The sequence below is a fragment of the Sciurus vulgaris genome (assembly GCF_902686455.1).
Source record: "Sciurus vulgaris genome assembly, chromosome: 11".
Classification (NCBI taxonomy): Eukaryota; Metazoa; Chordata; class Mammalia; order Rodentia; family Sciuridae; genus Sciurus; species Sciurus vulgaris.
In genome coordinates this window covers 119,697,846-119,722,573 of record NC_136472.1, presented here as the reverse complement: position 1 = coordinate 119,722,573, position 24,728 = coordinate 119,697,846, and the positions used below count along the sequence as shown (strand labels likewise).

Here is a 24,728-nt window from a genome sequence, read left to right as displayed (position 1 = left end):
AAGAATTTTTTAATTTTCCTCCTGATGTCTTCTGTTATCCATTCATCATATAATAGAGTATTATTTAATCTCCAGGTATTAGAGAAGTTTCTGTTTTTTATTCTGTCATTTATTTCTAATTTCAATCCATTATGATCTCATAGAATACAAGGTAGTCTCTCTATCTTCTTATATTTGCTAATAGTAGCTTTGTGGCATAAAACATGGTCTATTTTAGAGAAGGATCCATGTGCTGCTGAGAAGAAAGTGTATTCGTTCTTTGTTGGTTGGTATATTCTATATATGTCTGTTAAGTCTAAATTGTTGCCTGTGATATTGAGATCTATGGTTTCTTTATTCAATTTTTGTTTGGAAGATCTATCCAGTGGTGAGAGAGGTGAGTTAAAATTGCCTAGTATTATTGTGTTGTGTTCTATTTGATTTCTGGAATTGAGAAGGATTTGTTTGATGTACATGGATGAGCCACTGTTTGGGGCATAGATGTTTATGATTGTTATATCTTGCTGATTTATGCTTCCCTTAAGCAGTATGAATTGTCCTTATTTATCCCTTTTGACTAACTTTGGTTTGAAGTCCACATTATCTGAAATGAGGATGGACACTCCAGCTTTTTTGCTGTGTCCATGTACATGTATGATTTTTCCCATCCTTTCACCTTTAGGCTGGGGGTATCTCTTTCTATGAGATGAGTCTCTTGGATTTTTCTTTTTAATCCAATCTGCCAGTCTATGTCTTTTGATTGATGAGTTCAGGCCATTAACATTCAGGGTTATTATTGTGATATGATTTGTATTCCAAGTCATTTGACTCATGTTTGTTTTTTGACATGATTTGGTTTCTCCTTTATTTGACAATTCCTTTAGGCTAGTTCCTCCCGTTGCTGATTTACATCATTGTTTTTCATCTCTTCCTCATGGAATATTTTGCTGAGAATGTTCTGCAATGCTGGCTTTCTTTTTGTAAATTCCTTTAGCTTTTGTTTATCATGGAAGGACCTTATCTCATCGTCAAATCTGAAAGTAAGTTTTGCTGGGTATAAGATTCTTGGTTGGCATCCACTTTCTTTCAGGGCTTGGTAAATGTTGTTCCAGGCCCTTCTAGCTTTTAGGGTCTGGATTGAAAACTCTGCTGATATTCTTATTGGTTTTGGGCTGAATGTAATTTGATTCTTTTCTCTCGCAGCCTTTAAAATTCTGTCTTTGTTTTGTATGTTAGCTATTTTCATAATAATGTGCCTTGGTGTGGGTCTGTTGTAATTTTGTATATTTGGAGTCCTATAAGCCTCTTGTACCTGGTTTCCATTTCATTCTTCAGATTTGGGAAATTTTCTGATATTATTTCATTGAATAGATTGTTCATTCCTTTGGTTTGTTTCTCTAAGCCTTCCTCAATCCCAATAATTCTTAAATTTGGCCTTTTCATGATATCCTATAATTCTTGTAGATTCTGTTCATGATTTCTTCTCTGTTTGGTCAATTTTGTTTTCAAGATTAAATATTTTGTCTTCAATGTCTGAGGTTCTGTCTTCCAGGTGTTCTATCCTATTGGTTATGTTTTCTAAGGAATTTTTAACTTGGTTTATTGTTTCCTTCATTTCAAGGATTTCTGTTTGTTTTTTTTTTCTCAATATCTTTAACTCTTTATTGAAATGATCTCTTGCTTCCCATATTTGCTCTTTTAACTGTTGATCGGTGTGATCATTTAATGCCCGCATTTGCTCTTTCATCTCTTCCTTCAATGCCTGCATTTGCTCTTTTATCTCCTCGTTTCCTTCCCTGATTGTTTTAATTATGTACATTCTGAACCCCCTTTCTGATATTTCTTCTGCTGTGCTGTCAATGGGTTTTATTGATATAGTATCTAGGTTTGTTTGGGACATTTTCTTCCCTTGTTTTGTCATATTAGTCAGATATCAGTGGGACTCTGAGATATTGCAGATTCCCTCTATTGGCTTATAGTGTCCCTGTAGATTTCCAGTACATCATCTCCCAGCCTTCAGTAGCCTGAAGTTTTAGAGGAACTTGATAATGCAGTGCTTCCAATGAAGACTGCCCCTAGCCCGCTACTGGGTCCAGGGCTGGGGGCTGTTTCTGCATGGAAATCCTCTCACTGGGCGGGCCTGCTCCAAGAAGCTGGTTGTGGACCCTGCCTGCCACGGGAGGGAGCAGGGTTGCTCGGGATAGCCTCTCACTGCCCTGCCTGATCCCAGAATCCCCTACGGGCCAGGGCCCGCCGCTGGGTCCGGCCCGCCGCTGGGTCCGGGGTTTGGGGTTGGCTCTGTGTGGAAAAGCTCTCACTGGGCAGGCCTGCTCCTAGAAGCTGGCTGTGGGTTGTGCCTGCCGCCTGAGGGAGCAGGGCTGCTTGGGGAAGACTCTCACTGCCCTGCCCTGCTCCAAGAAGATGTCCACTGTCCGGGCCTGCCGCTCAGGCCAAGTTTCACCCAGTGTGAGAGACTCACCCAGCAGCTGTATGTTGGTCCGAGTCTCTCAATGTCTCCCCTTCTTGAATCCTGAGTTCTGGAGTGACGGGAGATGCAGTCACCCTCTAGTCCGCCATCTTGGATCCTCCTTGGATCCGCATTCTCTTCTTAACAGGGTTTAAAATTAGAAATAAAAATAATGGTCTCTGTACCCCCCCAAATTTGAAATTTTATGAAGCACTTCCAAGTATTTCACAAGGCAAAAACAAATTAAAATGAAAATGAGAATATAGTTACAACTGAATGCACAGACTCCAAACTTACCCACTAAATCTTGTAAGACATTGATAAAGTAGTACTTAGAGGTTAATTATGGATTAGAATTAATTTTATTGTTAGAAAAGAGGGCATTTTGAAGTTAATGGAATAAGATTTGAATGCAAATATCAAGGTAAACTCAAAGAATAATACTCCTTTAATAATAATGTCAATGCTCTAAAATTTTTATAATAATATAAGAGATAATATAATGAATGAGAAAAGAGGAGAACAACAACATCAAAAGTTGGCCATTTAATTGATGAATAAAATAGAAAAAATACCTTAGCAAAATTAATAAAATAGGTGAGAAGTTTCAAATAACTATTAAGAATAGAAAATGGAAACATGAATCAGAGTTTCAGATATAGCAAAATACATCCTGAGAATACCAAATTTTAAAACTTAGATGAAATGAGCAGTGCTTTTTGTAAAACCACAGCTTATCAAAAAACTGTTTGAAAATGGTCTGAATGAACTTACAATCAATAAAGAAATCAAATTGGTAGTGTGAAATCCCTCCTTCCCCAAAAATGCTTATGATATCTTTACATGTAATTCCAATGATACTGAAAAAAGAGATTATTTGTAACTTACGTGAATACTTGAATGTTAAAATTGGACTTATAAAATCTGGGGAGGGCAATGCAACCTGTAATCCTAGTTGCTAAGAAGGCTGAAACAGAAGAATTGCAAGTTTATGTCCAGCCTGGGCAACATGGCAGAACTCATCTCATATAAATGAATAACGTTTATATCTCAACCAAATGAGGTGTCTGGAAGGGTCAATGACGTAGTCACATCATTATACTACTGAAATATGTAAGTTATATTGTATTAGGTCACAAAGGAGAAAGTTGAGACTTTAACAGGTTCCTAATTAATATATTGAAGTCATTTTTTGGGTAGGAAAAAAATTGTTTCAGTAATAACTGTAGTTAAGACCCTGTGTTCCTTTACTAATTCCATGACAGAATACAGATAGTGTCTGAAATAGGAAAAACAATGGGAACTTGCCCAAGACTACAAATCTCTTGGAGTTTTCTGAGATCAACTGAAAAAAAAAAGTTTTTTTTTTTAGGAAGGATAATGTTTGGCAAAACACTTTGTAAATTCTAAGGTGTTAGTGAAGAACAAAATCTATTTCATCATTGATTTCTACTAACAGAGATCAATCCCTTGGGTATGGAAATGTTTTTGAGATCATGTGAATCTCTAAATTATTTTTTCATTAATTGTGCTATTTCATGTGGACCCAAATCTTGGGAGATTTTGCAACCCTTTGGGAATTAATTGTATATTTCTAAGCCTATTACAATACTTGCAAATAATAGAGGATTCCAGTTTCTCAAGCAAACATCTTAAAGTAAGTGAGTATCAATTTCTCACCAGGTTGTATAAGTCCTGCATGGTGTTTGAATTGTGTATTTAAATGTGTAATTTTTAAGATCATGTACCACATTTCATGTGTATTGGCCATTTAAATTTTATTTTTAACTTTTAGTGACTCATTTTATTCTCAAAAATAAATCCTATCTGAGAAGCTTTGCAGTTGAGGATATGAAGTCACAGGTAATATTCTTTTCCTAAAGCCACCAACTATTAAGTAACAAAGTCATGATTCAATTCTGGCTATTCTGTTTACACAGTGGCTTTAAATTCAGCATTATGCCATTTTACTCATTTATTCATTTATTTATTTTGAGATTGTATCCACTTATTTTTTATATGACTCCAAAACATAAATTGCAAAAAAGGCCAGCTATTATAAAATTTAACATATACTCTTTTGCTTATTTTCTGTCCATATGTACCTTGGATGATTTAATTTCCAATTACCAGCATTTCCGTGTCAGTATTCCTTTCAGAACCACAAGTGAGTGAAGCAAATCATGCAGAGCTCTGTATTTTAATGTTCTTCTGCCTTAAAATTGGTTACATCAGGCTCTCTTTAAATTCTTCTTTTTGTAGTTGACTTTTCCTACATAAATCATGTCCCGTCAATGGCACAGTTGCAAATGTAATGCTGAGTTATCAACCTTGAGTTGTGACTTGGCTCTTAACCATCGATGTCAATGTTCAAGACGTTGTTGGGATTATTTTAGATGTGGAAGGTTGGCAAACCTAGCCAAGTTGACAGCATTCAATTACCACATTTTTCTTTGCTCCCAGTGCTTTCCAGAGCAGCTTACTGGCATAGATGTTCCTGACAGAAGAAATAGCTTCTTCTTAAATCTGAATCGTGATGTCATGCTACTCACGGTCTGCAAAATGCTTAAAAATTTTTGATAATTTTTCCAATGTCATTGCAGAGACCTCAGAGATCTATTGGTCTCTCTGCTTCTTGAATAGAAGTTAAGGTTTTTGTATTTCCATTTGAATGCAACCTGTTCCTTGATGACGAGGAACAAACCTGCTTTCCCGCTGATCTTGAGCAACACATATTCTCTCACCTGCTTTCCCATTTATGACTTTGGTTGGGGCTACTTGCTTCTTTGGGGTGAATTCAAGTCAATCAGAGAGGAAATTAAGAAACTATTTTATAAATTAATAAAAAAATAATTCCTCAAAGTCACATAGTGGTTTGAAACTTGCAGGTGTCTATACAGACTTTGTCTTCGTAACTTATTATCAATGAGGACATAGTGTCAGGGGTAAATAACCTGCCCTGTTATACAGACTCTACACCAAAGAGCACAGTCCTACTTTCAGCCTATTATTCTGTCCCCATACAAGAAGCCTTTCAGTCATAGGGGTAGGATTTGAAATAAACAAATATTTCATTCAGATTCAAATATTTCATTCAGAAAATCATACAGATGTTTTGTAACAATTGTTGGGATAATTTAATAAATGTTGGAAAATCTCCTTTCCATTTATTTGAATCCCTTGAAAAAGTGGACCTCATTCTCAATCCAGAAAATTGAACTTTATGAACCCTATTCTCTCAGCTACAATGCCAGCTTTATCAGAGTTCAAAGGGGCAACTACAATGACATTTGAGATTCTGATGTCTAGCCAATATTATTTAATTGTGTCCCTTGAATAAAATTACATCCCCAAAATGAGAATCCAGGAATTTCTTCAACAACTGTACTCCGTATTCTGTAGCACTCAGCAGGTTAGTTTAGATAAATTTTTATTAAGTACCATCTTTCCACTGGGAGAAAATAACAGATCAATACATGTTCTACATAGTTGTATATTTTAAAAGAAGGAATTTATAAGAAGGATTGTTGTAAATTTGTTTATCTATGTTAAGTCAAAGAGCCTATTTTTATTCTAATAGTCTCACATATAATTATGTTTGTATATATCTTATATCAAGTACACACTGAAAATTCCATGAGTAATTTATAAACTCCTGGTAAATTGCATGGACTCTTACATTCTTGAATGGCTGATCATAAAAACAACAAGAAGCTACATTTTTTAGCTACGCACTTATGTTTCTCAACAGAGGGATTAGGCACTTTTCTTACAAAGGTAGTATAATTGTAGGTTACCAATCACAGGTAAAAGTTGGAAGAGAATCAAAGTAGTACCTTCTTACAGGAGACCACAGGTCATCTGTGCTGTAGGAGAGCATATACGCGTGCAGATGATAATCATTTATTTTTTCTTTCTTTTGATATAATAACATTTCATTTTCAGTAAGATCTCACCCATGTAAATATTTGTTCATTTTCAAAGTGACTCACTTACTAAATTGCTTTGACAGGAAATTTAAATATTGCAATTCATGTTCCTCTGACATTCTGAGTTGAAGATATTGGAAATAAATAAATGTTCTTTGGATGATAATTCAGGGCATTGATGGTTATGCCAAAGGCTAACTCTGATTTTTTTAGGGTTTAGATAACTTGGCTATTTGAGGATTATTTTTTTCTGGAAGCCTCAATTTTGTTTAAAACCTTTCTAATGTCTACCTACCTCTTTCAAATTTGGTGTCTTCTTTCTGTTTTCTTTCAGGTATGCTAAATGATTTCCTAACAAATATGGTGATATAGTTTTAAGAGATGACCAATGTGGGCTGATAAATGAATGAACTTTAATAAATGGATAATGTGATGCTTATACTTGATTTCTTAAAGGCGTTTTTGCTTACATTTGGTTATTTTGTAATATAGACACTGAATACATATCTGCAGATAAATGAGGTTTTCCTGCCCATCTGTTGCTTTCCTCAATCTGCTGTGCACTGTCAGAGCATCAACTACTGTGATTTGTTAACTCTGACAAGTCAGCAATTTTAGTCTTAAAACCAGCAGGAATATTTCTTCAGTCACTGAGAGATAGGAATACTGGGGTTCTAATCTCTGGATGACGCTTCCTAGTGGAAAAGATTTCTGTATTATCTGAGATTATAAAAGGAAATTTAGTGTTACATGAGCTTATCAAAAACTATGGTATCCAACAAATTGGTCTGAACCTAAATTGCTTCACCTCTGTCTCTCTTAACTTTCACAGTGTGTTGGTTTCTCTGTGACTATCACAAATATTGTGTCCATGTGAACAAGTCATTGAAAATCTTCACAGCATCCACGTGAAGAGGGTTCAATTTCTTGGGCATTATCATTGGGTCTGCTTGGTGTTTCATTTTGGCAACTCTGATCTCTTTCTCTTAAAGCATTAGCTAATTTCCTGAATTTAGAGACTTGGGTCACTTCTTCTATTCTGGGAGATAACATCCCACATAATTCAGCCTTTAAATCAACACACATATTGAATACCATTAACATGCTGCAGAAGGTATAAAGTGAAAGTATATTGCAGCAAATTTGACAATTTTTCTGTTTGTGATCATGAAAAAAAATTTTTGTTGTGAAAAATAAAAGGAAAATAATGTATCATTGTATCATTTTGTGAATGGAATTTTTTCTTCATTGATATTTTTTCTCATTTTGGAAAAATAAAATTTAAAACCATATCTTGGTCCTGATTCTTCCTGTTTCTCTCTTGAGTGTCATGAATTAAAACAATGTTTTATATTATTCAAATATCCCTATGAAAAATTATCGATCTCGATTCCAAAGGTAGTATACAATTTTTCAGTTCTGCTTAAGTTTGCAGGAAACAATTCAGTGAACAGGAAGACCTACAATTTGATCTAACATTTGAAAGAAATGTCAGTGAGCATTTGGCTTTGAAAGACAGGTGGGAGTGAAGGTGCAAGGATGGACGCAATAATGCGTTAATGGCTCAAGTGTTAAATCTGAATGCTAACACTACTTCTTGGTGTTTCTGGGAAAGAAAGATCTGAATTATAGTCAAAGGATGGCCTTTGGCACTGTAATTCGTTAATCCAATTCCCAATGAAATGGAAATGGTCCTGGTGCAATCAGGTTTCCCTTCAGAAATTGGATGTAAGAAAATGAGAGTCAGAAGTGATTAGAGGTGTTTCTTTTTTTAAATTTTTTTTCATAAAATAAACATTTTAATATGTCTTTGAAATAAAAGTATTAAAATATCTATATTACAAAACTTCCTTCAACAAAGATAGAAGCAAAAGTAGAAATTTTTTGCAACATTTATATATGTGTAAATATATATATACAATATATATTTAAAATGTACATGCATACATATATATTATATATGTATATATGATTGATATATACATATCAGGAAAGTACTAATATCCTTAGTATATATATATATATATATAAAGAGCTTGGATTAGAGGTATTTCTGTAAGTTATTTTCTGTATTTATGATCCCTTCTCAGACATCTTTCTGTTTTACAGTCCCCATTTTAGAGAATGCAAAGTATGCTGATTCACATAGGTGGGTTGGGAACTGAAATGGACAACTCTTACATGGTCACAGGTAACTCTGAAGCCATGAGCTCACAAGGTCTGAAGGTTCTATTGGCATGTGCTTAGATAAAGAGGGTAAGAAGTCTTATTTTTAGAGTGTGAACAAAAAAATAGTTAGGTATGGAAAGTTTGTGGTTTTTCTCAAAGTGTAGTAGTTGCAGGATTAAACCTGGGTACAAGATTAAGGACATTGGCATTAAGAGGAGTTTTCAGCATGATTGGGTTTAGGTGGAACCATGGCTCTGGGTTGCATTCAGAATCTTTGTCCTTGAACTTTTAAGAGGATTTGAAAAGGATGAAGTCATAGGACTCATGAGTGTCAGGAGTGGAAATTGCCAAAAACAGCACAAAATTCTGCTTTGGAAATCAGAAGATAATTTTAATGTCCTTTTTTTTTTTTTAATCTCTTTTTACAGTGACTATTTTGTAAGAAAATGACTACTCCAAACCACTCTTCAGTGACTGATTTTATATTGGAAGGATTAACAAAACGCCCGGACCTTCAATTGCCCCTCTTCCTCCTGTTTCTTGGAATATATGTGGTCACAGTGGTGGGGAACCTGGGCATGATCCTCTTAATTGCTGTCAGTTCTCAACTTCACTCCCCAATGTATTACTTTCTCAGTCATTTGTCCTTCATTGATCTCTGCTACTCCTCTGTCATTACCCCTAAGATGCTGGTGAACTTCGTGTCAGAGAGGAACATCATCTCCTTTCCAGAGTGCATGACTCAGCTCTACTTTTTTCTTTTTTTTGTTATTGCAGAAGGCTACCTCCTCACAGCCATGGCGTATGACCGTTACGTTGCTATCTGTAGCCCACTGCTTTACAACGTTGTCATGTCCCACAGGGTCTGCTCCATCATGATGGCTGTGGTATACTCCCTGGGTTTGTTTGGGGCCACCGTCCATACTTCCCGCATGTCACTGCTGTCCTTCTGTGGGTCTCACACTGTCAGCCATTACTTTTGTGATATTCTGCCCTTGTTGACTCTGTTCTTGCTCCAGCACCCATGTCAATGAGATACTGCTGTTTATTATTGGAGGAGTCAATACCTTAGCTCCTACACTGGCCATCCTCATCTCTTACGCTTTCATCCTCGCTAGCATCCTCCACATTCGCTCCACTGAGGGGCGGTCCAAAGCCTTCGGCACCTGTAGCTCCCACCTCATGGCTGTGGGCATCTTTTTTGGGTCTATAACATTCATGTATTTCAAGCCTCCTTCCAGCAACACTATGGACCAGGAGAAGGTGTCCTCTGTGTTCTACACCACGGTGATTCCCATGCTGAACCCCCTGATCTACAGCCTGAGGAACAAGGACGTGAAGAAGCGCACTGACCAAGGGTGGTTGTGGGGAGGCAGTCGTCCTGATGAAGGGGTTCTTATAGGGACAGAACTGAGCCAGATGAAATGGTGTGAGGGACTTTTTGACATTTCTTTCTGTCTTCCAAAGAGAAAACATTATCACTTACAAAATACAAAGTCTGTGCTTGAGAATGCCTTCAGACGTTTTGGAGATTATTGAGCAGTTTAGTTTTCTGATATGTTTTAGGAAATAGAAGTTGACAAAAATATAGAATACAAATTAACATTAAGAATTTTACGATTATGAAAACAATATTGTTCTGTTGGATACTAGGAATGATGAAGTTACATGGGAAGGAGAGGTTCAGTGTTGGGACAAAATTATGTGAGGTTATGAGCAAATTCAGTTAATAAGCCAGTTTCTATGGAATTCAAAGAACTACTTCTATGATATTTTACTAGCATGAAGAGACATTGTACCGAAGTATCTAGCTTAGTTATATTGGATGAATAATTGGCCTTAATCATGACATTTCTTTTAAAAAAAAGTGATTGAATTTAAGTAAACTACATATTTTTGCAGTTTAGACATGGTTGGATAAAATTTTCAAACTGTAAACTATAGGATTTAAGTTAAGCATCATAAATACCGTAAGACACCTGTCCAATGATTCACTGAAAATGTATTCTTCCTTGTAAGTTGGTGAGACATTTATTTCAGTAGTTGGTTTCAGTTTCTAGACAAAGTATTACTGCAGGTGACCTTTTAATTTTACCACTCTATCCTTTTCTTGCCTTCACAATTCAATACTGTAACCATGTGTGGAGGGGACTGAGACCTTATTTTACCTCCAGTCCTCAGGTTGTCAGTGTCTTGAACTGCACATGGCTTAAACCTATGATGTGGATGAATGGAAGCTCTTTCATGTAGGTAACCAATGATGAATCATTGTCTTCAACTCATTAGTTTCCTAACTAATTTAGTCATAAAAATTTCTAACAATGTAGTGACTCCAAACAACAGTATTTGTTCTACTTCAATTCTAGAGCTCAGAAGTTAAACATACTGTTAATGGACCCAAGTCAAGGTTTCAACTGGGTCTCGCTGCTTCTGAAGCGTTATGGTTTAGATATGAGGTGTCTCCCCAAACTCACATGTTAGGTAATGCAATAGTTTTCAGAAGGGAAATTGTTGAATTATGAGAATCTTACCATAATCAGAGATTTGGCCACTGATTGGAATTAATGAGGTAGTACTATGGGCTGGTAGGTTGTGACTGGAGGACATAGATCACTGGAGCCTGCCTCTGGGATTTATATATTGCCCCTGGTGAGCAGAGCTCTCTATCTCTGTTTCCTGATTGCCATGCTGCTTTGCTCTGCCAGGCCCTGCTGCCATGATGTTCTGCCTCACCTTGGGCACAAAGCGATGGAGTCAGCCATCTATGAACTGAGACCTCGGAAACTGTGCGCCAAAATAAACTTTTCCTCCTCTACATTGTTCTTTCTGGTCTTTTGGTCACAGTAATGAAAAAGCTGACAAGCACATGGAGGCTCCAGGGAGCATCCGTTCTTTTCCTTGTCTAGCTTCCTGGGGCTGCTGGCTGCCTTAGCTTGTGGCTGTGCCACTCCAGTTTCTCTCCTGTGGTCTCTGCTCTGTGTTGTCAGTGTTCATTTGATTGCATGTAAGGCCCATCTGAATAACATCTGACGATCTCCCCATACCAGGATCCTTAATGCAGGCACATGTGCAAAACTCTTCTTCTTGTTGTATTCCATATAAGGTAGCATTCAAACAACATTCACAAGTATTACAGGTATTGGGACGACTGATATGTGTATCATTAGAGAGGTGATTATTATTATTATTATTATCATTATTATACCACAGGTCTTCAGGGACACAAGGACCTCTGAGATCAATTTAAATGTTACGTATTTTCTCTGGGGTTCTTAGAGTGGTGACTGGGGCAGTAGCACAGAAAAACAATTCTAAAACTCTGTGAGTCCTAAAACCACAAAACATGACTTCAACTTTTTAAAGATACATGTCAAAATTTTAGATAGTAGCATATGCTCAGACCAGGTTTTTATCAGTGTCTATCATTACATAAAATGGTATCTTTCTTTGATTCATATTCTAATCTTGGAGAACAGTGGTTAAAAACATTCATAGTCTGTCATTTGAGACCAACACCAGTACGATGGCCAGCACAATGATTTCATTTCTTTATGTTCTTGAAATTGTTTTTTTTTTTTTTTTTTCCTCCTGAGATTAACTGCGAGTGTAGACCCTTCTATGTTTTCTGAAGTTCTTTACTTAAGTCAGATACGTTCTTACCTTCAGTAAGGCAGAATAGGTCCTATACACTTTCTATATGCTATTTTACGACAACAAATCTACTTCCATCACCACCTTTGTACAGAATTATTTTGTCCAGAAAGGTATTCACAAATCCATCAAGGTATCCATGAATAGAGAAGAGAATGGTGTGAAGAACAGAGCACTACTTCCTGGGCTTTCTTTGGGGTGAATGTTGGAGTTTATTAATCCCTTACTTCTTAAAGTACCTCATAATTTCTATATTATATTTTATTATATGTTATATGTATGTTTGACTTCCTATGAACCAGTGGGAGCTGTTTACTTATAGGAAAATTAAACTCAAGATTTTAACTTGACCACCAATAATAAGTATAAACAAAGAGTATAGACTGAGTCTCCTACATGTCAGTCCAGGGCCCTTTTCTCCTTTCTACCTTTTCACCAAAATAATTATTGGGATGAAATTCTGAATTAAACAACAATTGAACGACAAGATTGCCTTTCTGCTTTTGTGTAAATGTTCTTATCACAGAGTTATACCACTAAGAATTTGAAAAATTATGTATTTTAATTCTGTAATTTTATAGATGAGAAATATGAGTTCAGAGGTCTCAATGATTTCCTCAGAGACAATTACTTTGACAAATTAATATTATATTTATAAAGTGCTTAGAACAATGTCTATTACTATAATGAGCATCTCTACACAGTATTGCCAAATTATAATAATATAACAATTATTATAGTGATCACTACAATTTTTCTTGTGAATTTGTAACTTAAACTACTAAGTAAGTCCAGTTCTGAGTCACTTATGTTAATATACTGATTATGTGTAAAATTCATTGGAGATCTGTGGATGTTTTTAATTAACTTCCTTAAAGAAGTAGTTTACTGGTGAAATCCTGGTATTTGTTGTTATAGGTACAAAATAGGTGATGTAACTCTTATATACTATGATCTTTTTTGAGAGTGACTCTATTTTGGGAGAATATATTCCTCACTTGTCCCCAAATAAGAAGCACCTTAGGCAGGTGTAATAATGAAACAGATGAAAGTTGCCTAAGTCATTGAATGACATAAACTATAGTCACAGGAAATGTATAGGAGCAAAGGCAGCATAGTGATTGGGTCCTAGTAATTAAAGATTGGTTCAGAGAGAAGGAGTCCATGGACAATTTTCCTAAGAGTCCTAGAAGATTCGTGACCCAAGCCCTTGGATGGGAAGGGCAAAGGGAACATCTTTTCCTATGTTAACCATTCTGTCCTATGTTAACCACTCTATGGTTCTCGGAATTTGGATTTTCCAAGACAGCAAAATTTCAATACGGAACTAAATTTGCCTAAAATTTGGTTTGCCATCTAAATCATTCAAATACAATACACAAATAAATATGCAAGCAACAAAATATGTGCCTATCTACATTAGGATCATATCATAAAATGTGAGAATACTTTGGATCTTGAAAATATTTTTAAAGGGTGACAACTTCAAAGAAGAAAAGTTTTAAAATTGAATAAACTCAGTTTTAGAAAAATTTTATATCATCCTTAACCTCTCTCACACCTTTTGATTTTAACTAATTAATGAAATATTAGTCAAGAACCAGCTACTGACTTCTGATTCACTCTGGGAAATCATTGTTCTGATTTCTCTGCATTACAGAATCCTCATCAACAACTGGAGAATATAAAATCAGGAACTTGTTTCACCCCTCTTGAGACAGGTATCACCAGGGAGCTAAGAGCATGATAAGATGATTTTTGAAGAGGGTTATTAAATAGTGATCACTCTGTTAATTTTGGGCTCTGTCGGTCTTGTGGGATTTATATGTGTAGGAGTGTGTTTTATATTTCTAATGAGATCCCTAAGCTCACTAACCTCAGATAAAAAGTGCTTTTCATACTACCATCAGACTGGGAAAAGCTAAGTGTCATCTGCTTGAGGGTTTGTACTCTTGATAAATAGTTTAGTGGGTTTTTTTTTTTTTGCCACCCCAACAATTCAGTCTTTGACATATAAATGTGTGCATCGGACCCTAGGAAAGCACTGGGCTTTGTCAACCTTAAGAGGGATCTGTGACATGAGCAAAGTTATCTGTTTCTACATCAGTCTCTGTGCAGAATCCAGGTAAGTGTCCAGTTTCTTTTACGGCAATTGTGTCATGTCTGATATGAGGGCCATATGAAACATTTTGACTTTACCCAGGAGCATGTGCTCCATTGTCCTCCAGTTGGTCAGGTCCTCCCGTCTACTTGTCTAGCAGTCCTAGCCTTGTCACTTCTTTATGACTTGGATCACAGAACCTGTGGGAATGATTCCAGGTTGAAATGTGAGCAACGCTGGTGCAGAGGCCTCCCTGGGGTTTCCACAACTCTGAAGCATCTGCTTCCCTGAAGTGCTTCTGGTTTTTGTGTTTATTACTATTTCTTGTCTCGTTCACCAGCCTCCTCCTACAAGTCTCCAAGTGATAAGATACAAAAGAAGCTATGATCCCAGGTAGAGCGTTCATTTTTCACAGAATATTAAACATAAATTTCTAACTTCTTGTTTATCTTGAATATTCTTTGGCCTGTAGGAGAGAGATCAAGGATCATTCATCCCAAATATGCCTTGTTCATTTGCCACTGGCCTCAGAAGCCCTTGCTAGAAGGACCCTCTTTGAAACAAAGAGTCTTGATGTCCCATCTTCTCCAAAAAGAGATAAAATTTAATGTCTCAAAATTTCTAAGTCTAGGGATACAAATGTTAAAATGCCTGATCAGCCTCAAATTGTTTAGCACATTTTCATTATTCAAACCACAGTGAAGGACCTGGGATGAAGAGGAGACTCTGAGTCCATCTTCTCCTTACCAAGGTGGCATTTCCACCTCCCCACATTATGCACCTTTCTATGTTCAACAATATACCACATTAAATTTTGATTAGTGCTTTTAGATAACAAATATTTACATTCATTATTTTAGTCGATCATAACATTCCTTTGAAAAAAGGTACTCTCATTTCCACTTCACAGACTAGAAGAGATTTACATCAAATAGCTTGACCACTATTGCAAGCTGGTCAGCAGACTCTCCTGAGCTGAGCACCTGTCTTTCATTGGTGAATGCTGTGCCGAAGCCCCTGATTCCCATTCTTTGCCAGCTCAGTGGAGAGCCAAGAGGTTGCAGGAATTTGCAGGAGCACTTCCACTTTTTCCGCACTGGTGTCCTGCTGTTAGAGATATTTTCTCTCAGGGAGTGATGGTTGGACATTTTACACTGACTTTATGGTCATCTGCACTTGTTGGGGGCCGCTGCCCTGTAGGGCCCGCAATGGTGGCTGGCCTCGCCCTAAGATAGCACCGAGAAGCCCAGCTGCAAGTGCTTTCTATTGGCTGACTGATCTCCTCCACGTTTGTGCTTAGCTCGTGATCAGTACATGTCCTCATTACCCACCATTAAGTCTCCATGAGTCAAACGCCTGACCTGTTAAGGTGATTGGCTGTTATATCCCATAAAGCTGCGTACTTTGCGCAGCGGCGGGAGCAAGCAAGGCAGAGCGAGCAAGGCAAGGAGGGCAAGTAGCAGCTGCGTGACGAAGAGAAGAGGAGAGAGAGAGCTGCACAGAGAAGAAAAAGAAGACGGCGGTGGTGGAGGAGGAAGAACCAGGCACTCGGCTCAGAAGCTCTCCCATAAAAATAAAGACCTTAAAACTTCATTTGAGAGCCGAGTCTTCATTGTACTCGCTGGAACGAGACATGCACTCCAACTAAAAGTGTCTGAGGTGTCATTCTTTCCTTGTTTGCAGAGGTTATGGGAGATGCTTGTTGACCTCAGAGTATGAGAAAACTGGGAAAGATGGAACAGTGGTTAGAACCATCCATTCATCTTTTCTACCATCAGTACCTGACTATCAGTAAATCTCCCCATATAGCATGATTTTAATTTGCTGCAAATTTAGAAGACAAAGGTTTCAGAGTCAGTCCGCTAGCACTTTTGTGATCTTAAATTCTGAATCAACCAGAGGTAGTCCAGGTGATTTAGGGAGATAGGGCACAGACATTGGAAATCAGAGACAATGAAAATTTGACTTAGTCTTTCTAGTTCTCATTAACTTTCTTGAGCTGGCTTTGTTTTATTTGAAAGGGGAGAGGTGATGCTCTTTAATGTAATTCTCAAGTTTCATTTCTACAGAAATCTCAAGGAAGATGGCCATAGCAAATCATTCTTCAGCAACCATGTTTGTCTTTCTTGGTTTAACACAGCAGCCAGAGCTCCAGCTGCCCCTCTTCCTCCTGTTCCTGGGAATCTACGTGGTGACAGTGGTGGGAACCTGGGCATGATCCTCCTGATTGCAGCCAGCCCTCTGCTTCCACCCCCATGTACTATTTCCTCAGCAGCTTGTCCTTCATTGATCTCTGCTGTTCCACTGTCATCACCCCAAAAATGTTGGTGAACTTCCTAAGGACAAAGAACACAATACTTTATTCTGAGTGCATGGCGCAGCTCTTTTTCTTTGTGGTCTTTGTGGTGCTGAGGGGCTACCTCCTGACTGCCATGGCATATGATTGCTAGGTTGCCATCTGCAGCCCACTGCCTTTATAACGTGACCATGTCCCCTTGGCTCTGCTCACTACTTGTGCTGGTTACCTTCATCCTGGGTGTTCTGTCTGCTGTGGCCCATACAAGTGCCATGATGAAACTGACCTTCTGCAAATCCCACATCATCAATCATTACTTCTGTGATGTTCTTCCCCTCCTCAATCTCTCTTGCTCCAACACACACCTCAATGAGCTTCTACTTTTTGTTATTGCTGGGCTCAACACCTTGGTGCCTACCTTGGCTGTTACCATCTCCTATGCCTTCATCTTCTATAGCATCCTTCACATCCGCTCTTCAGAGGGCCGGTCCAAAGCTTTTGGAACTTGCAGCTCTCATCTCATGGCTGTGGGGATCTTCTTTGGTTCTATCACCTTCATGTACTTCAAGCCCCCTTCAAGTAACTCTCTGGACCAGGAGAAGGTGTCCTCTGTGTTCTACACCACAGTGATCCCCTTGCTGAACCCTTTAATTTACAGTCTGAGGAACTAGGATGTAAAGAAGGCATTGAAAAATCTTTTGGTGGGAAAGTGAGTTTTCTTTCTGGGAGTTTATAAACTGGAAAAATGAGCAGTATGTTTTATTCATTTTTGTTTGTTATTTTGTTGTAGTAGGCAAATTATCAAGATTTTTCGTTTGTTTCTTTGTGTGTGTGTGTGTGTGTGTGTGTGTGTGTGTGTGTGTGTGTGCTAGGAATTTCACCCAAGACCCTCTGCATGGTATTTAATTAAGTACTCTACCATTAAGCTACATTCCCAGACCAATATCTACATTTAGAAATTACTTTCCCATCTAGAGTCAATTCAACATTTTAAGTAAAATGAAAAGCATTTCATATTAGTGTTCCCATGTTTTGACAGAAATACTGATGTTTAGATAATTTTGTTTTCTTACTGTAATAGAAAAGGAATGAGAACTCGGATTTTATCTAATGTTCTTTTTCTTTTCCAAATATTTCATGCTTGCTTATTAAAGACTCCTGTGTGAAGGGGCCTGATTGGTCTGCTCATATACATGGAAAAATACCTTCCCATCTAGATATCATTCATTCATTAATTCTTATTAATTCTTGAGAGAACTATAGAAATGTACAAATAAAAGAAGAAGAAGAAGGAGAGAGAGAGAGAAAGAAAGAGAGAAATCAAACAAGCAAACACAGGAAAAACAGTTGCAGAAAGGATGGCAAGTCTAGTCAGAAGCTATTATTCAATATACTTTCATCATTTATTTTCAATATACTTTCACCTTTTATTATCTATGTAATATATTCAAAAACCCCTTTTTTCCATTTCCTTGTTGTTTTGTTGGTTCTGAGTTCTTGCTACTGAAGTACAGAATAAGGGAAGCTTGTGCCACAATCCGTGTTAATTTGTTATCATACTTATGTTCTTAGTAATATAGTTAGACATGAGATATAAGAGCATAAGTATTATGAAAAAAAGAAAGACAATATCTGTAATTCCAGAGGGTATAATTTTCTATGTTGAAATGCCTAGAGGATCAATGTTAAAACTAAAACATGAAAAGATAAATTAGCACTCAGATATTGATATAAAATTATAACTAGTTGCAGAATATCAACCTTATTTACAATAGCAACAAGATAAATAAAATACATGTTACCGTATTTAATAAAAAAATGAAAACTCAATTTGAGAAAAACATTCAAGAACTCCTGAGAGTTAAAGAAGTAGCTTGAACAAGTGAAAAGATACTTTCTTTTCTTAGAATGATTAAACATTTAAATATACTACTTTTCTCTAATTAACTTATAAATTTAACAGTTTCAATATAAATACCAAAATATCTTTTTATCAATTTTACTGAAGTATCTGTACACAGTAGCAAATTGAAATACAGTTGAAATACATGAAAATGCACATATGTAAAATGTAGCATTTATTAATTTTGACACATAGATATACCTTGGAAACTGTCATCACACTCTGGATAATAAACTTTTAGTTCAGTCTCAAGAATGATTTTTGTCACCCTCTGTCCCTGTGCAATAACTGATTTATATTTTGTCAAAGTACATGATTGGCATTTCCATATTTCATGCAAATGTAATCATACAGTATGTATTAATTTGTCCTTGATTTTTTTTTTACTCCTAATGGCCATGGAAATATTCATCCATGAATTCATTTTTATAGCTTATCATTTATCTTTTGCCACAACATATCTTTCTATTTGTTGATGACCATTTGTGTCATTTTGGCTCTTACCAATGAAGTTGCTTTGAACATTCATGTCCTGGTTTTATGTGGACATATATTGGTATTTCTTTTGAGCAAATACCTATAAGAATAAAACCTGGAATGTATGGTAGGTACATACCTATCTATAAAACTGCCAAACTACATTCTAATGTGGCAAATTTTATATTTTTAATAGTTATGCAAGAGAATTACAGTTGGTCTGTATCATCACCTACATTTGGCTTCTTATTTTTAATTTTACTTTTAGCAATTGAAATGTGTATGGGGGAACTAGGGAAAAACAGAGATAATTTGGAATATCCATAGGGGAAGGACAGGAGGGGAGGGGGTATAGGGGAAGTGAATCAGGCATTATTATCCTATGTGCATATATCACTACAGGGCAGGTGTGATTATACATCATGTACAAACAGAAGAATGAGAAGTTATATTCCATTTATGAATGATGTGTCAAATTGAATTCTGTCATATATAACTAATTAGAAAAAAATTTTAAAAAAGTGTTTGTATTAGTGTTTCATGTTTTTTGTTTACTTTTCCTGCTAACCAATGATGCTAATATTTTCATGTGCTTCTTGTTCATTTATTTATTTGTTCATTTATTTATCTGTATTAACCCATAGCACTGGAAAAAAATTTAAAAAAATAACAAAACACCTATTAGGGAATCTCAATATTTGTTGACAAAGTTTTCTTTTTTTGGTTGGTTTGTTGTTTTGTGTTGTTTTGTTCTTTGGTCTGAGAAAACAAAGTCAAAATGACATAACTAAAGCTACAACTAGAAGCTATTTCCCCCCTTACTGTGCTGATATTATCAATTTAAAATAACTTAAATTTAATTTGTTTTTGCTATATTCCTTTAGTTATTTATTACTACTTCTGTGTTTTTTTTTTATTTTATTCACTGTATAAGTATTATGAATTCTTCAAAAATAAAAATTTTTTATGGAAGTACTATAGTTTATTTGGTACATTTTCATATTCATATTTCTTTTTTAAATTGATGTAAATTATAGATTTAAAAAATTTTATTTTTTTAAAATTTTTTTACAGACTGCATTTTGATTCATTGTATACAAATAGGGTACATCATTTCATTTCTATGGTTGTACACCATGTAGATTCAGACCATTTGTGTAATCATACACGTACATAGGGTAATGATGTCTGTCTCATTCCATGATTTTTTATATCCCCTCCCTCTCATTTCCTTCTACATAATCTAAAGTTCCTCCATTCTTCTCTCACTTCCCACCCCCCAGCTATTATATATCATCATTCACTTATCAGGGAAAACATTTGACCTTTGGTTTTTTGGGATTGGCTTATTTCGCTTAGCATGATATTCTCCAATTCCATCCATTTACCTGCAAATTCCATAATATTGTTCTTCTTTATGGCTGAATAATATTCCATTGTGTATATATATCACCGTCTCTTTAATATTCCTCTATTGAAGGGCATCTAGGTTGGTTCCACTATCTAGTTATTGTGAATTGTGCTGTTATAAACATTGATGTGACTGTGTGACTGTAGTATGCTGATGTTAAGTCCTTTGGGTATAAACAAGGAGTGGGATAACTGGGTCAAATGATAGTTCTATTCCAAGTTTTCTGAGGATTCTCCACACTGCTTTCCAGAGTGGCTGCACCAATTTGCAACTCCACCAGCAATGTAAAAGTGTGCCTTTTCCCCCACATCCACACCAACATCTATTATTGTTTATGTTCTTGATAATAGCCGTTCTAATTGGAGTAAGATGAAATCTTAGAGTTGTTTTAATTTGCATTTCTCTAATTACTAGAGATGTTGAACACTTTTTTTATATATTTATTAAACCCCTATGTGTCTTCTTCTGTAAAGTGTTTGTCTAGTTCCTTGGTCCTTTTATTGATTGGGTTCTTTGTATTTTTGGTATAAGTTGTGTAAATTCTTTATAAATTTTGGAGATAAGTGCTCTATCTGAAGTGTGTGTGGAAAAGATTTTCTCCCACTCTATAGGCTCTTTCTTCACGTTCTTAATTGTATCCTTTGCTGAGAAAAAGCTTTTCAGTTTGATTCCATGCCATTTATTGATTCTTGCTTCAATTTCTTGTTATGGAAGTCTGATCCTTATCAAACATGATGAAGATTCAGACCTACTTTGTCTACTACTTGGTGCTGGGTTTCTAGTTAATTCCTAGGTCCTTGATCCATTTTGAATTGAGTTTTGTGCAGGGTCATAAATGAGGTTTAATTTCATTTTAATGCATATGGATTTCTAGTTTTGCCAGCACCATTTGTTGAACAGGTTATCTTTTCTCCATTGAATTTTTTTTTTTTTTTTGGCTCTGTTGTGTAGTATGAGGTGACTGTATTTATGTGGGTTCATTTCTGTGTCCTCTATTCTGTACCATTGGTCTGCCTGTCTATTTTGGTGCCAATACCATGCTGTTTTTTTTTACTATTGCTCTGTAGTATAGTTTAAGTTCTGGTATTGTGATACCTCCTGCTTCACTTTTCCTGCTCAGGATTGTTTCAGCAATTTGAAGTCTCTTATTCTTCCAGATGACGCTCATGATTGCTTTCTCTATTTCTATGAAGAATGTCATTGGAACCTTAATTGGGATTACATTGACTCTGTATAGCACCTTTGTTAGAATGGCCATTTTGACAATATTAATTCTGTCTATCCAAGAACATGGGAGATCTTTCCATCTTCTAAGGTTTTCTTCAATTTCTTTCTTTAGTGTTCTGTAGTTTTCATTGTAGAGGTCTTTCACCTCTTTTGTTAGATTGATTCCCAAGTATTTTTTTTTTTTTTTTGAGGCTATTGTGAATGCAGTGGTTTTCCTAATTTCTCTTTCAGAGGATTCATCACTTATGAATATAAGTGCATTAGATTTATGTGTATTGATTTCATATCCTTTTACTTTACTGAATTTATCTATTAGTTCTACAAGTTTTCTGGTGGAGATTTTTTGGATCCTCTAAATATAGAATCATATCATTAACAAATAGTGACAGCTTGAGTTCTCCTTTTCCTATTTGTTATCCCTTTGATTTCTTTGGTCTGTCTAATTGCTCTGGCAATTAGATGTTGAATAGAAGTGGTGAAAGAAGGCATCCCTGCCTTGTTCCAGTTTTTAGAGGGAATGCTTTCAGTTTTTCTTCATTAAGAATGATGCTGGCTGTGGGCTGAACATTGACCGCCTTTACAATGTTGAGGTATATTCCTACTACTCCTATTTTTTTCTAGTGTTTTAAGCATGAAGGGGTGCTGCATTTTATCAAATGAAGCATCTATTGAAATAATAGATGGTCTAAAGCTTTCTCAGCATCTATTGAAATAATCATATGATTCTTAACTTTAAGTCTATTGATGTGATGAATTACATTTATTGATTTCTGGATGTTGAATTAACTTTACATCCCTGGGATAAACCCTGCTTGATCATGGTGCATTATCATTTAAATATATTTTTGTATGCAATTTGCTAGCATTTTGTTAAGGATTTGTGCATCTATGTTCATCAAGGATATTGGTCTAAAGTTTTCTTTCCTCCATGAGTCTTTGGTTATCAGAGTGATACTAGCCTCATAGTATGAGTTTGGAAGGGTTCCCTCCTTTTCTGTTTCCTGAAATACCTTGAGGAGTATTGGTATTAGTTCTTCTTTAAAGGTCTTGTAGAATTCAGCTGAGAATCCACCTGGTCCTGGGCTTGTCTTAGATGGTAGGCTTTTGTTGGCTTCTTCTATTTTGATGCTTGAAATTGATCTGTTTAGATTGTGTATGTCTTCCTGATTCAGTTTGGGAGGTTCATATGCCTCTAAAAAGTTGTCAATGTCTGCAATATTTTCTATTTTGTTGGAGTATAGATTTTCAAAGTAGCTTCTAATTGTTATGCATTTCAATGGTGTCTGTCGTGATCTTTTCTTTTTCATCACAAGTTCTAGTAATTTGAGTTTTCTCTGTCCTCTTTGTTAGTGTGGCTAAGGGTTTATCAATTTTGCTTACTTTTTCAAAGTACCAACTTTTTGTTTCGTCAACTTTTGAATTGTTTCTCTTATTTCAATTTCATTGATTTCAGCTCTGATTTTAATTATTTCCTATCTTCTACTATTTTTGGTGTTGATCTGTTCTTCTTTTTCTAGGGCTTTGAGGTGTAATGTTAGGTCACTTCGTTGTTGACTTTTTATTTTTTTAATGTATGAGTTCAATGTAATGAACTTTCCTCTTAGTACTGCTTTCAGAGTGTTCCAGAGATTTTGATATGTTGTGTCATTGTTCTCATTTACTTCTAAGAATATTTTAATTTCTTCCCTGATGTCTTCTGTTATCACTGCATCAATCAATAGCACATTATTTAGTCTCCAGGTGTAGCAGTAGTTTTTGTTCGTTATTTTATTATTGATTTCTAATTGCATTCCATTATGGTCCGATAGGATAAAAGGTAGTATCTCTATTTTTTTGGATTCACTAATTGCTTCTTTGTGGCATAGCATATGGTCTATTTTGGAGAAGGATCCATGAGCTGCTGAGAAGACAGTATATTCACTCAATGATGGATAAAATACTCTGTAAATGTCCGTTGAGTCTATATCATTGATTATATTATTTAGTTTAATAATTTATTTATTCAGGTTTTGTTTGGAGGATCTATCCAGTGGTGAGAGTGATGTGTTAAGTCCCATACTATTATTGTGTTTTGGTCTATTTGATTCTTGAAATTGAGAAGGGTTTGTTTGATGTTCATAGATGTTCCATTGTTTGGGCATAAATATTTATGATTGTTATATCTTGCTGATTTATGCTTCCACAAGATCTATTCTGTTGGTGATGCTTTCTATTGAGTTTTTAATGTGATTTATTGTTTCTTTCATTTCAAGAATTTCTGTTTGGTTTTTGTTTCAAAATCTCTATGTCTTTATTGAAATATTCTTTTGCTTCCTGCATTTGCCTTTTTAACTGTTTATCGGAGTGATCATGCATTGCCTGCATTTGCTCTCTTATCTTGTCTTTGACTTCATGGATCATTTTAATTATGCAGATTGTAAACTCTTTTACTGTCATCTCTACTGCCATGCTGTCATTGGAGTCTATCCAAAAAGCATCTTGGTTTTTTAGGGACACTTTCTTCCACTGTTTTTTCATATTGTTTCTGTATATTCCCCTCTAGTAGTGATGATCTGAAGTACTGAAGTATCCCTCCTGCAGGATTATTGTGACCCTGCAGTTTTCCAGTACCTCCCCTTTGAAGGGGAGATTAACATTAGCAGCACCCAATACAAAGAAAATGCAGCCCTAAACCAGACAGTCCCTATAAAGACTTTAACATTATTGTAATAAATAGGATGAGTTCAATTATTTACAGAATTTCTTGTGGTGAATTAAGAGGATGGTGAAGGGTGTAGGATGTAAGTGAGTAAATAGGGGTACCTGTCAAAGGACCTCCAGTCTTCTGTAGGTGTCTCAGGAAGGGAACCGCCCTTCCAATGATGGTGGTGATGCTCTCAGGAATAATTCAAAATTCTTGCACCAGCTTCCGAAGAAGCTGGGGAACCCCATGGGGCGGGGTCTTGGTGTCCAGCCTCCATCTGGGGTGGGGTGGGGAAAAATAGACCAGCATCTGGAGACCATCTGTGGTGGAGGTGGGGCTCATATTTATATTTCATAGTTCGATACTATTGTGCCTGCATATAACTGGAAAAATTATAATGTTTTATATGTGATCATTTATATTGCTTTTGATGTC

At 36.1% G+C, this 24,728-nt stretch overlaps 1 protein-coding gene and 1 pseudogene across 2 annotated transcripts; both read left to right on the top strand.

Annotated features, from left to right (window-relative positions):
* Positions 1-8,990: 8,990 nt before the first annotated feature.
* Positions 8,991-9,929, top strand: LOC306640340 (olfactory receptor 8D2-like; the record flags this gene model as incomplete). Its single annotated transcript, XM_079104544.1, is given in 3 exon segments — positions 8,991-9,551; positions 9,553-9,894; positions 9,897-9,929. Coding segments are annotated over 3 exon segments (936 nt in total).
* Positions 9,930-16,379: 6,450 nt separating this feature from the next.
* On the top strand, positions 16,380-17,305 carry LOC306640359 (olfactory receptor 8D1-like; annotated as a pseudogene). The gene has a single exon. The product of its transcript is annotated as an olfactory receptor 8D1-like (transcript).
* Positions 17,306-24,728: the final 7,423 nt, after the last annotated feature.